We start from the raw sequence: 14,118 nt of genomic DNA on the forward strand, positions 1-14,118 counted from the left end.
CCCCTCTTACTTAGGAACCTTACACATCTGTAACTAAAGGAGAAAGCAATCTAAATGTGAACTTATTCGAAAAGAGATAGAAAGCTCAGTGGAAAAAATATTTACAAAAATTGCCCATCAATCCAGCATAGAGAGACAGCGGTGAAAATCATGACTGGGTGGTATCTCACACGGACAAGCGGCTGTTGTGGGGAGAGGGGTAGTTCTCCAGTATTTGGGGTGTCTTTCGTAGATTCACATGCCTGAATCATTCCCCGTCGTCGGAGTAGGAGTCCCACGGTATATAAAAAAGCAGTAATAAGCCATTTGTACATAGCAAATAACAGTTACAATAAACCAGGAAGTGAAGTAGCCTCAGCTACCAATGAAAAAACTTCCACATTAGTGACCATCCAAGTCATTATGTTAGACCAAACTGCAGCCAATCAGGCCACAGCTCCCACCTAGGTATTCTCCCCAGAGACCCAGGCTGTCAGATTTTTTACCGCACGTCGTGTATAGGGAGTCTCTCTGAGCTCTGCTCAGTTTTCTTCTTCTCTTTGAAATTTTGAAAGTTTCTTCTTTCCAACATGTCCACATCTAAGTCCCTTTTCAGGGCTTGTGACTCTTGTGGCAAGGCAAGGCTCTTCAAGGAAGACCCTCATTCTCTCTGCATTTACTGCTTGTATCCAGACCATCAGGCTAAGGAATGCAAGATTTGTCGCACTTTTCCAACTAAAACCCTCAGGGACAGAGAGGGTCGCCTCCTACTATGGATACAATGGAATAAGGACAAGGACTTGCCACTCTCTGAGGTAGGAAGTTTGGCCTCTATGTCTTCTATGGGATCTAGGAAGAGAATAGCTGAGGGTACAGTAACTACCCCTAAGGCTAAGGTGGCGAAACAGGCCCAGCACGCTGCTGAGGCACCTTCCACTTCTAAGGTGAAGAAAGCCTGTCAAAAATCTGTCAAACAGCCTGTCATTAAAAAGACTGTGCCTTTATTGTCACCTCAGAGGCCTACAACCAAGGCAGCACCTTCTCTGCCGGTTTCCTGTCAGACTGCCACTACAGTGACTTCTACTGTGACCTACTCCTCACCAAAACCCTCTTTGGTGGTGTCCTCGGTGTCCTCACCTACTTATGTGCATGTTCAAGTTCGTCCCATCTCGTCGACGAAGAAAATTTCACCTACCGTCGACGAGCCTCCGTCGACAAAGCCCTCCTCAGCGTCGAAAAATCCCATCCCGTCGACGACGACACTACCGTCGACGAAGAAAGCCTTGCCGTCGACGGCTTCACCGTCGCCGAAGCACCCGTCGACGGACTCATCGTCGACGAGGAAGACTCCGTCGACGATCCAACCGTCGACGAAGAAGACACCGTCGACGGCCCCGTCGACGAAGTCGTCGTCGACGACGGCCTCGTCGACGAAGAAGATAACGCCGTCGACGGCCCCGTCGACGGCCCCGTCGACGAAGAAAATTGTTCCGTCGACGACGAAAGTTGTTCCGTCGACGACGACGTCGTCGACATCGAAAAATGGATCGTCGACGAGACCTCTCCAGCCACAGTCGTCGACGACGGCGAGTTCGTCCCTCATAGTAAAGTCAATGCCACAGGACTTCTCGGTGGCCCAAGGGAATCCAATGACGCCAAAACTGTCAACTTGCACAGATCTTCAAGTATGGTCTGCAAAGAGCAGCACCATATCGTTGCCTTCTCCAGCCACCACTGCGGCGATTTTACAACGCCCATCACAGTCTGCATGTATGTCACCACTCACGATGCCAGACAGGCTTTTGGATTCCGACGAGGACTCTGGTGGAGACTTGTTTCCGGCGGCTACAAGTCCATCTGACTTGCTCATAAACGTTAAGGAACAAGAGGAAGAGGAGCAGGTGACGCAACACACAGGGTTGGATCCTGCACCCCCGTCAGGGACACAAATGCCCATGGAATTATTTAGAAATTTGATGTCCATGTTGGATGATTATTATCAACGATTTCCGCCCTCGGAATCGGGCGAATCACACATCACTTCCCCCCCGCCTAGAGGTACTCCGCATTCAGTCCCTCCTAACAGGGAAGAATCGGTACATGCCCCATTAATGCCGGTACCATCTACTCAACCGGTGGACGACAACTCTGAAGAGGAGGCTCATGAAGAAGGAGAATTGGATGACTCTGATTCGTCGGAGTATGAAGATTATCAGGCTGACTCCCCTGCTCCAGATGAACAGCCGAAGGCTGAATCACCACCGGTGGATATTGCAAATTTCCATAGAATTATGGATAACGCTACCAAACGATTTCTCATTACCATGGAGACAAAACAGGATGATTGTTTCCTGTATGATTTCAAGAATCTCTCCCAAAGACAGAGCTGGTCGATACCGATCATAGAGTTTATTTGGAAAGAAGGTCTGAAGATCATGGCCACTCCAAACTCTTTACCGCCAGTTTTGCCACGAGTGGATAAAAAATACAGAGCGCCTGCTTCTTCACCGGCTTGCCTGATTGGACAGGCCAAGACGGACTCAGTCATTGCACAAGCAGCTCAAAAAAGGGCGAAAAACCCATCATCTCAAATCTCCACGCCTACAGATAGAGACGGAAGACGACTCGATACCATTGGCAAAAAAGTCTCCACGATTGCAGCAACCACAGTCAGGGTTGCTAATTCTATGGCGATTCTTGGCCGATACGATAGGCAAATGTGGTCTGACATTTCGCCTTATATTAAGAAACTGCCTGAACCGGACCGGTCTGAGGCGATCAAAATTCTACAAGAAGGGGAGTGTGCATCGTCAGAAATCATTGACGCCGCAGTGGATGTAGCAGCTACAGGCTTCAGACAATTGGCAGGAGCCGCAGTCCTTCGGAGAGAGGGATGGTTGAAATCTACATCTTTTAGACATGAAGTACAGTCCAAGGTCTTAAATATGCCTTATGATGGCGAGTTCCTATTCGGCTCGCACGTGGATGAAGCTTTGCAGGCCATCAAAAAGGATACTGAAACTGCACGATCTTTGGGCACTCTGCAGTTTCGTAAATCTTCCTTTCGTGGCGCAAGAGGAAGGGGAAATTTCTCCAATAGGGGAGGATATTACCAACAGCGTAACTACACCACTTCTCAAAACACACAGAGGTACCAGCCATACAAGCAACAGCCTTATGGCCAAAGACGTAACTCTTACACACAGCCCCGAGGAAAACCAACATATCGTGGAAGAGATAACACCAACAAGAAGTGAAGTTCACTTCCTGCCGCCAAAGTGTCCCCGCCAAAAACAAATTGGAGGAAGAATATCCCAACATTACTCAAAATGGTCCAAGATTACTACAGACAAATGGGTGCTGGATGTGGTATCCAAGGGACACATTTTAGAATTTGTAAAAACCCCTCCAAATTCTCCTCCAAAAGGGCCGCCCCCAGCACATCTCAAGGAACTCTTCATCCAAATCAATTCCATGATTCGAAAAGGGGCAATCGAGAGAGTACCTCGACACCAGAGAGGGACAGGTTTCTACTCTCGTTTTTTCTTGATACGCAAAAAATCAGGGGAATGGCGCCCAATCCTCGATTTGCGTGCCCTGAACAAATTCATCAAAAAATTAACGTTCAGAATGTTAACACTCCAGGAGATCCTACAGTTTTTGGCAGAAGGGGACCACTTGGCAACACTCGACCTTCAGGATGCCTACTTCCACGTCCCTATCTTCCCCAGACACAGGAAGTTCCTAAGGTTCAGAGTGGCTGGCAGGGATTTCCAATTCAAGGTGCTTCCCTTTGGACTACGTTCAGCCCCGAGAATATTCACGAAAATGCTAGCACCCGTAGCGGCGCACCTACGATTGCAGGGAATTCAAATATACCCTTATCTGGACGATTGCCTTATCAAGGCCAATTCCTACGCCACAGCAAACGACCATGTCCAAAAATGCCTTTGCCTCTTTCAAAGCCTGGGGTTTTCAGTGAACTTCGAGAAGTCAGATCTAATTCCATCTCAAAGAAAGTCCTTCTTAGGAGCAACACTAGATTCCAAGCTCGCCCAGGTCTTCATTTCAAACGAAAGGCAGCAAAAGATCAGAATGATGGCAACCACACTCCTCAGAAAAGAGTACGTTTCTGTTCGGAGATTCAAATCTTTCCTAGGGATGATCTCTTCGTGCATCCCTCTCACTCCAAACTGTCGTCTGAGGATGAGACCATTACAAGAGGAACTCAGTCACCAATGGGTGCAGGTATCGGGGTCCTTCGAGGATCTCATTACACTGACGCCTCGAATGAAGGACACAATCCTGTGGTGGAGTCAGGCACGCAACCTACAAATCGGCTGTGCCTTCCTCGCAGAAGTCCCAAGATTCATCTTGACCACGGATGCCTCCCTAGAAGGTTGGGGCGCTCACCTTCAAGGGATGACGATCAGCGGCAAATGGGACGCTCAACAGAAGAAATGGCACATCAATCTGCTGGAGTTACGAGCCATTTTCCTCGCCCTAAAATCCTTTCTGGCAATCCTACAAGGCTCCACAGTGTTGATTCGAACAGACAACACAACGAGCATGCATTACCTGAACAAGCAGGGGGGCACAAGATCAGCCCGGTTGTCTCAACAGGCTCAAGAGATCTGGACTTGGGCTCTGGATCACGACATCAACTTGTCAGCGGTGCATGTTCCGGGAGTAGCCAATGTATTGGCAGATTCGCTGAGCAGATCCAAGAACAGCACTCACGAATGGGAACTGCATCAGCCGGCGCTGGATCGGATCTTCCAGAGATGGGGTCTCCCCGATCTGGACCTGTTTGCAACTTATCAGAACAAGAAATGTACTCACTTTGCGAGCTGGATTCCCCACAGGGACTCTTGCGGGGACGCTCTCTCACTCAATTGGGAACGGATCTTTGCCTACGCCTTCCCGCCAATTCCACTCATACCCAAAGTCATCAAGAAAATGAGAAAGCAACCGTGTCGAATTATCCTGATTGCTCCACGGTGGCCACGACAATATTGGTTCACGCAGCTTCTCCTTCTATCAGAATGCGAGCCAATTCAACTGCCCAGAATTCCACACCTTCTAACAATCCAAGAAGGCAAGGTGTTTCATCCAGACCCTCAATCTCTGAAATTATCGGCTTGGCTCCTCAACACCACGAGTTTGCGCACTTGAACATTCCACAAGACTGTCAGGAAGTCCTGGCCAATGCTAGGGCGCCTTCCACAAACAAAACTTACAAACTAAAGTGGAAACGTTTCTGTGTTTGGTGCCAAACTATGAATTTGCATCCAATGACTGCGAAGCCAGAAGCGATATTACCCTTCTTTTTGCCGCTCGCTAAATCAGGTTTGGCGCACTCAACACTTAAAGTGTTCTTGGCCGCCATATCACGATACCGTCAGGACGGTAAGACTTCTCTATACTCCTCAAGGATAATACAACAATTCTTTAAAGGCTTATTTCGTATGTTTCCACCTGTACGCCGGCCACCTCCATCTTGGCATTTAAATATAGTCCTAGCACAGCTTCTTCGCCATCCCTTTGAGCCTATTCATAAGGTCGATCTCAAGTTCATCACTTGGAAGGTTGCATTGCTGCTGGCACTAACATCAGCCAGACGAGTGAGTGACATGCAAGCATTCACCATTAAGCCACCATTCTTGCAATTCACACCTGACTCTGTGATACTACGCACCAACCCGAAGTACATGCCCAAAGTACCATCGGATTTTCATCTCAATGAGCCTGTGATACTTAAGACATTTTTTCCCAATCCGCAGTCACCAGCTGAGCGGACTTTACACACATTAGACATTAAGAGATGCCTTAAATTTTATCTTTCAAGAACAGCTGCCATCAGGAAGACGGATCAGCTATTTGTGGCATATGGCAGACCAAGACAAGGGTGTGCTGTTTCAAAACAGACTATCGCCAGGTGGGTCTCATCCACGATAGGGTTATGCCATCAACAAGCAGGTAAACCCTTACAGACCTTACCTAGAGCCCATTCTACAAGAGCAGTCTCCTCTTCAACTGCGTTATTTGCTGGTGTGCCTCTCCCGCATATTTGCAGAGCAGCAACATGGTCCAGCAGGCACACATTCACGAGGCATTACTGTCTGGATTCTTCAAGCGACACCGATGCCTCGGTGGGGAGAGCAGTCCTGCGAAATCTGTTTCAGTAAGGTGAGCCTCTGGTGTTCTCTCCCACCTCCTTTCCACTCTTTACGCTTTCTTATGATGTTGCATTGCTTTCTGTTTATGCATGATAACTATGTTTTGGCGTATAAGAGCGAGATATTGTATTACTGCTAACTACTCGGATTCAGGCATGTGAATCTATGAAAGACACCCCAAATACTGGAGAAGAACAATAGTTACTTACCTGTAATCTGTGGTTCTCCAGTATTGGTGTCTTTCATAGATTCACATGCACCCACCCACCTCCCCTCAGAGTCTCACCCAGACTGTTATGATATAGCTGTATATACTCTGGTACACTCCAGTGCTACAAAAATCTGACAGCCTGGGTCTCTGGGGAGAATACCTAGGTGGGAGCTGTGGCCTGATTGGCTGCAGTTTGGTCTAACATAATGACTTGGATGGTCACTAATGTGGAAGTTTTTTCATTGGTAGCTGAGGCTACTTCACTTCCTGGTTTATTGTAACTGTTATTTGCTATGTACAAATGGCTTATTACTGCTTTTTTATATACCGTGGGACTCCTACTCCGACGACGGGGAATGATTCAGGCATGTGAATCTATGAAAGACACCAATACTGGAGAACCACAGATTACAGGTAAGTAACTATTGTTCTTTGGGGGGGGGGGTTCTAAATTTGTCTTTTGTCTTTCCTATGTAGTTACATAACGTCACTAAGAGTACTGTAAAGATGATTATAGATGTATAATGTGACTTTTTGATACGAAGTGTTCTATGTAAAGGACATATTGAACAGAATGCTAGTAAACAGAAATGTAAGAAAAATCTCAAAGATCTGAAACAATATAAAGTATAAAAATTTTAATATTGTATAAATGTAATTACATTACACTTGTATGGACTTGTAGCATGTATACAGTGCTTTATACCCTAACAAGACTGTGCAGTACTCCCATTTGTATCTGGCTCCAGGTGCCCTTTCAAGTTGGGTGGTAGATGTAGTTTTGCATGTATGGGCGCTGTTGGTGAGGTGCTAAAGGTTCAAAGACTGAAACCAAACATGATGCTGTTAATGTCACTCTGCAAAGAATGTCAGAAATAGATGCAGCCATGTACATCTGTAAATTTTGGAGTTATCAATTCCTAAGGTTTACAGTAATTGAGTTCATAACCTGTAAGTGGATCAGCCGGGCGTATGAATGCCTTAGATCCAGAAACAAGAAAGGGGCAACACTGGAGGCACTGTTAGACGAGTGAGGTAAGGCTCGCTGGCGGCTGCTACATAGTACCAAGCCAACCAGAGATGCAGTGAGGTTCTTTGATGATCATTCACAGCAAAAGAGAGGTAATCACAGAAAGCCCAATATCCACATAGCAATGTGCGCAAGGTGGGGGTAATGCTTAATCAGTACAATTATGCCAAATGGTCGACAAAATGATTGGAGCAGTTGGTCAGATGAGCAGAAGCCATGCAGCTTTTAAAGGCAGGGATGGTACCTACTGTTGGACCTGTACCCTTCATGAACAAGGTAAGAAGTGGGATATTTGGCAAACTCAGCTGAAACTGTGCAGGTTTTAAAGGCTCAGGTTTTGCCTACTCCTGCTAGCAGAGTTTTGCACCCCAAGCTCCTCTCATGCTCCCGAAGACTCACAGATTGATATGTTCTGGTTAATCATGACTCAAACTCTAGCCAGACTAACACCGTGCACATGCAGGGAGCAGAAACAAAACACTTGGCAGGTTGCTGCCTTGACAGAACAAGCCCGAATCCGCCTTCCTCCTGTTTCTCCATGCATAGCAAATGTATTGACTAACCTTTTAACTGGATACACAATGGTACTATAATTTACCAGCCATCAACATTAAACTGTAGCTCATTCAAGAGCACAAGGGGTATTGACAGACACAGATATGCATTTTGGACAGACATGCATGCCAGGTGTCATGTCTCATGTCTCACATATGCTGCTCTCGGAAGATGGCAGGGTGGCTTAAGTGAACTTTCTTGAAATGTTTGAGGTACTATTATTTCCTCCTATCTTTTCTTTCCAGAAACACTCCATCGAGACACAGTATGGTACAGTGACAGTCACCATTCATGGCTCCCCGAAACCGAAGCGCCCGGCCATAGTCACGTTCCACGATGTGGGACTCAACCGTAAGTAACCATTGGACTCGCAAACAAGGCTACTAGAGCTACCAAAGGCATCCATCACACAATCCTATAGCTCCCTAGAACCAGCGCTACCACTGTCCTTTACAACCCAACACTCATCCCTGTAGAAGCAGCAATTGTGAAGCAGGCCACTAGAGCCAGCTCTTGTAGATCTGGTGCTCCTACACCCTGCACCAATGCCAACACTTTTGAAGTGTCCCAATAGTCAGCACTGCTGTAGTGCAGGAGCACTTCAACATTTCTCAGAAGCAGCATTTGTACAGTAAGCAACAACAGTCATCTCTCCTGTGTATCAACAAATCTGTTGCTCCTACAATGTCTCCCAAAACCTGGTGTCTTATAACATCCTCCACAGCCAGCACATATAATGCTTCCCAGGACCAATGTTCTACACAGTCCATCAAACCAGCTGTCCTACATCATCTATGAAATCTGCTGCTGCACCCTACCACATATCCAGCACACCTACATTGTACCCTGCGTCGGTGTGGATATTATGGAATGTCTCATTGCCTTGGCAGCACCAGTCACATCTTTTTGATCAGTGACAAGGCATATGCCAGTTTCTATTCTAATCTAAAGTTTTATGCCCTTGCATTGAAATGAAGGATACGTTTTCTCAGTGTTACATATGATAGAAGAGAAAGACAACTTGGATGTCGACTGACACTGGCAAGGGAACCTGCTGTTTGATGGTGAGCATCTCTTTGGGCGGCAGGTAGATCAGATGCTTGAAAATCTGAAAGATACGGTTCTGTAGTAGGGGATCTCTGTGTATAGTCATAATCTAGTGAATAGTCCCGCCCATGTGCGTGGACCCCGGAGCAATCAAAAATAATCTCTTACAGTGTCAAAAAATGCAGAAAATGCATAGACACTTAAGAGAGAATTTAAAGACAGATAATGCAGCCAAAAAGGCTACACTGTCCAGTACTTCAACTAGAAATTCCACCATAAAATCCACAAAACAGCAAAGCCTGTACAGATTTCCCTTGCTTAACAGCAAAATCCCTCAGGAATGATAGAGAGAAGAACCTGGACAGACAAGCCCCATAGGCTGCCATTATGTGGCTTAATTAGGATACTGTGCCTTTAAGGAACCTTCCAGAACCTTCTCTCAGTATCCCAGAATGCATAGCAGGTCCAACTTAGCCTCAGTTCTTTTTTCCGGCTCCTGCAAGCAGGACCCTGGAGCATTGAGCTCTCCCTTTTCAAGGGTTTTTGTTAGTGTTTTACACTAATTTCGATTTTTGGTACTTTTAAAGTACTTTGGTGACTTTCTTTCTGTGTTTCTGCACTCTTTTTTGTCCATAATGCCTGCATTATTCGACAAATGCCCTGAGTGCTCAAGGAAGAAGGCCAAGTCAGACTCCCATGAGGTCTGTATTCTCTGCCTTCCCTCTTCCCACATTCCTGAGGATTGTGTGATCTGCAGAAGCTTCTCTGGAAGGACCCTGAAGGAGAGGAAGAAGATCAGGCTTCAGGGACTTGAAGAGAGAAGGTTGAAGGCACGAGGTGGGTCAGGAGGGGCTCCTTCTACCCATGCTGAGGCCTCTGGGGGGCTCCCCAGGGGCAGGAAGACCAGCCCTCGCCCAAGATCTCCGTCTGGGTCAGTTGCGCTGACCACGACGTCGAGGGGACGGTCGACGGCCAGTTCCAGGTCTCCCCAGGGCTCTGGGTCGAGAAAACGTCGCCCGTCGACGTCGAGGAACGTGTTCCGGCCGCCGTCGAAGCCGGTGTCGATATCCTCGTCGTCGCTGTCGGCGTCGAGTGGTCGACATCGGAGGGCCCGGCGTCGGCGCTCGCCGTCGAGGCGACACCGCCGTTCGCCGTCGAGGACATCGTCGTCGAGGGGATCCTCGTCGTCGAGGTCGCCGTCGAGACGGAAGGCGTCTCCGGCGCCGAAGAGGTCGACGTCGAAGCATTCCAGACCGACGTCGAGACGGTCAAGGAGATCGACGTCGAGAAGGTCAGAGAGGTCGACGTCGAGAAGGTCCAAAGGGTCGACGTCGAAGCGATCCAAGAAGTCGACGTCGAGGCCGGCGAAGAGGTCGAGGTCGCCGTCGAGGCACCATCGCCCGTCGTCGAGGTTTCGTGGCTCGTCGATCTGGTCGGGGTCGACGTCGAGACGGAGACACGGTTCGACGTCGAGAAGTGTGATTCGGTCGACGCCGAAGGACCGTTCGACGTCGAGGGGACATCGGTCGTCGTCTGGGCACCGGTCTTCAGCGTCTGGAGGTCCTAAGGACAGGCCCAGGACTGTGGGGGGCTCCCCACGCTCCGGAAGAGATGGTGGCTCGCCGGGAACGGCGCATTCCGGGGTGGATACTCCGATGAAGCCTTCTACACCTCCTTCGCGGCCTGCTGTGCCGAAGGGTCCGCCTCCGAAGGCCCCGACCCCACCTCCGAAGCCGGCTCCGCAGACCCCGCGTCCGGTTACTCCTCCACCCCCGGTCCCGCCAAGGGCGGTGTCGATGCCTAAGTTTCCGACGCCTCCGAAGAAGACTCCTAAGAAGCCTAGGACTCCTGACCCTGGGAGGCCGAAGGAGCGTCCGAGGCCCAAGAGGTCGAGGTCTCGCTCGGGGAGACTGGACAGATCGAGGAGTGGGCATGGATCTTCCTCACGATCCAGGCGTCACCACAAGAGACGTCGGTCCAGGTCACGTTCTCCCTCTGGGACCCGTTCCTACTCGCCCACGCTGTCCGATTCGCCGGAGACTAGGGTGTCTCCGATAGACGATATAAGCACATTTCAGGAGGTTCTCCTGCGTGGAGCGGCGAAGTTGGGCATCAAGGTTGAAGCACCTACGGCTTCTACCTCGGTGATATTTGAGACATTACACAAAAGGCACTTGTCTCGCCCCCTGTTACCTCTGGTGCCGGGGCTCCTTGAGCCCGCCGAACAGCTATTCCTGACGCCGGCAACGGTGAAGTCTGTACCTTCCAGGATCCTAAAAAAGTACAGGGCTCCGGACTCAGACCCAGCCTTCTTGAGGAAGGACCCGGTACCGGATTCGGTCATCGTGACTGCTGCACGAAAGCTTCATGCCACCTCCCCTGCGTCCACGGTGCCTCCGGACAAGGAGAGCCGCTGGATCGATTCTGCTGGTCGTAAGGCGTGTGGGACATCCGCCTCGTCAATGAAGGCCGCCAGTGACTCGGCTTTGCTGGGACGTTACGACCGGTCCCTGTGGGACTCGATGGAGCAGTTCGCAGACCTTGTCCCTCGAGACCGCAAGGAGGACTTTGTGGAGATCGTCCAGGAGGGGATGCTGGTCTCTAATCAGGCCATCGGCGCCGCAGCGGACATATCATTACTGTCCGCGCACGGATATTGCCACGGGATTCACCAGAGACGCCACGCTTGGCTCAGGTTGACGTCATTGAAACCGGAAGCACAGCAACGCGTGGCGAATCTCCCGTTTTCCGGAGATACCCTCTTCGGGAAACACGCGGATGATGAGATGGCCAGGATGAAGGCCGAGGTGGAGACCCTGACGGCAGTGGGCTTGGAGAAGCCCAAGGAAAAGAAACCCTTCCGACAGTACCAACGTCGGTTTGGGTCGCAGGGTCGTGGAAGGGGGCAGTCTGCTGGACAACATCAACAACAGCAGCAGCAGTACAGGCGGCCCTTCCAGAAGCGACAGGGTGGTAGAGGTCGTCAACAGTCCTCTACCGCGACCAAGGGCCCGGCCGGGTCCCGTCCCTGAGCTGTTACTTCCCCCTCGTCCGTTACCCGCTCCGGTGGGGGGAAGCGTTAAATTTTTTCTGGCAGAGTGGAGAAAAATTACTCAGGACAAGTGGGTGCTGAATATTGTTTGCAATGGATACAGTCTACGTTTCACCAGCCCTCCTCCATCGATTCCTCCCGTCAGCTCGCAGTATCAACTGCGCGAGCTTCAGGCGGAGGCGGACGTTCTGCTGAGAAAAAGGGCGATAGAGGACGTACCTCTGTCTCAAAGAGGAAGAGGTCTGTACTCTCGGTTCTTTCTTGTCCGCAAGAAGGACAGAAACGAGTTCAGGCCCATTCTGGATTTGCGGCAGGCAAACAAGTGGATTCGCAGAGAAAAGTTTTGCATGCTGTCGTTGCATCAGATCTACCCTCAGCTGCAACGAGGAGACTGGATGTGTGCCATAGATCTACAGGACGCATACTTCCACGTGCCCATTGCATGCAAACACAGGAAATTTCTGCGCTTTCAAGTCGGCACCAATCACTATCAATACACGGTGCTACCCTTCGGACTGAAGTCTGCACCCAGGACATTCTCAAAATGTATGGCAGTGGTAGCGGCACACCTGAGGAAGAACAAGGTGTTTGTCTACCCGTACCTGGACGATTGGTTGATCAAAGCCTCCTCCTTCTCGGAAGCTCAAGCACACTTCCAGAAGACGTGCGTTCTCTTGAACAAGCTGGGGTTGCACATCAACATGTCCAAGTCGGTCCCGATTCCGGTACAGTGCCTCCATCAATAAGCTGTCAGCAAGCGTGTCTCCTTCGGAAGAGCGACGTTTATCACTCGTTCGGAAGGCTCAGGCTCTCATGAAAACTCCGTCTACGACTGTGAGGACGGTGTCTTCTCTACTGGGATCGATGGCCTCTTGCATCTTTCTCACTCCTCACGCACGGCTACAGATGAGACCTCTGCAGGAGTGCTTGGAGGATCAGTGGGACCAGAGGAGAGGTTCTTGGGACGACAGGATAAGACTGTCTCTACATGCTCTTCAGTCTCTAAAGTGGTGGTGCTCGAAGGAGAATCTCCTCAGAGGCGTTCCCTTCCACAAGGACATTCCCACACAGACCATCGTGACGGATGCGTCTCTCCAAGGTTGGGGGGCGCATTCCGGAGACCTGCAAATTCAAGGGACGTGGTCCCCGACGGAGTCCACGTACCACATCAATTTCCTGGAACTGAGAGCTGTTCACTTGGCACTGAAGGCCTTTCATCCGTCCTTTCAGACCAACTCTCTGCTTGTTCAGACGGACAACACGACGACGATGTATTACCTCAACAAGCAGGGGGGCTCGAGATCGCGCACTCTGTCGCAGGAGGCGCAGGCGATCTGGCACTGGCTTCTGGCTCGAGGACTGTCGATAACGGCCACCCATCTGCCAGGTGTGCAGAATGTTCAGGCAGACGAACTGAGCAGAATCGTGCAGGAAAACCACGAATGGGTCATAAACGACGAAGTACTAGGAGAAGTCTTCGCAAGGTGGGGAACTCCAGACGTAGATCTGTTTGCCACCGCCGAAAACAGCAAATGGCGAGGCTTCGCCTCCAGGTACTACCAGCCGGGGACGCTGGGGAACGCGTTATGGATCAACTGGTCGAACAGCTTTCTGTACGCTTTTCCACCAATTCCCCTGATTCCGGCGGTTCTCATCAAGCTGTCTCAATCCAGGGCGAGAATGATTCTGATTGCCCCGGAATGGCCCAGACAGTGGTGGTTCACAGACCTGCTTCACCGATCTCTCCTTCCTCACATGAAGCTGCCGTGCAGGCCGGACCTTCTCACGAAGTTCGGGGGGCGGATGGTGCACCCCAACCTCTCGTCTTTGAGTTTGGCGGCATGGCTCCTGAAATAGTGCAATATGGCCATCTGAATCTCCCAGAGGATTGTATGGACATACTGAAGGAGGCTAAGCGACCTTCCACTAGGACTTCCTATGCTTACAAGTGGAAGAGGTTTTGCATCTGGTGCAAGTCTAAGAACTATAACCCTACGTCATGCAAGGAAGATGTCATCCTTCCATATCTGCTTCATCTGGCGCAGTCGGGCCTTAATGTCCATTC

At 50.0% G+C, this 14,118-nt stretch overlaps 1 protein-coding gene across 3 annotated transcripts in view; it reads left to right on the plus strand.

The window, feature by feature from the left end:
- Positions 1-14,118, plus strand: part of NDRG2 (NDRG family member 2) — a 205,054-nt gene that overhangs the window by 126,055 nt on the left and 64,881 nt on the right. For all 3 annotated transcript variants that reach the window (XM_078644081.1, XM_078644080.1, XM_078644082.1), the window contains exon 4: positions 8,200-8,305. In XM_078644081.1, coding sequence (XP_078500207.1) covers positions 8,200-8,305 — 106 coding nt within the window. The remainder of the gene's footprint in view (positions 1-8,199; positions 8,306-14,118) is intronic.

Source organism: Lissotriton helveticus, chromosome 5_1 (genome assembly GCF_964261635.1).
Source record: "Lissotriton helveticus chromosome 5_1, aLisHel1.1, whole genome shotgun sequence".
Classification (NCBI taxonomy): domain Eukaryota; kingdom Metazoa; phylum Chordata; class Amphibia; order Caudata; family Salamandridae; genus Lissotriton; species Lissotriton helveticus.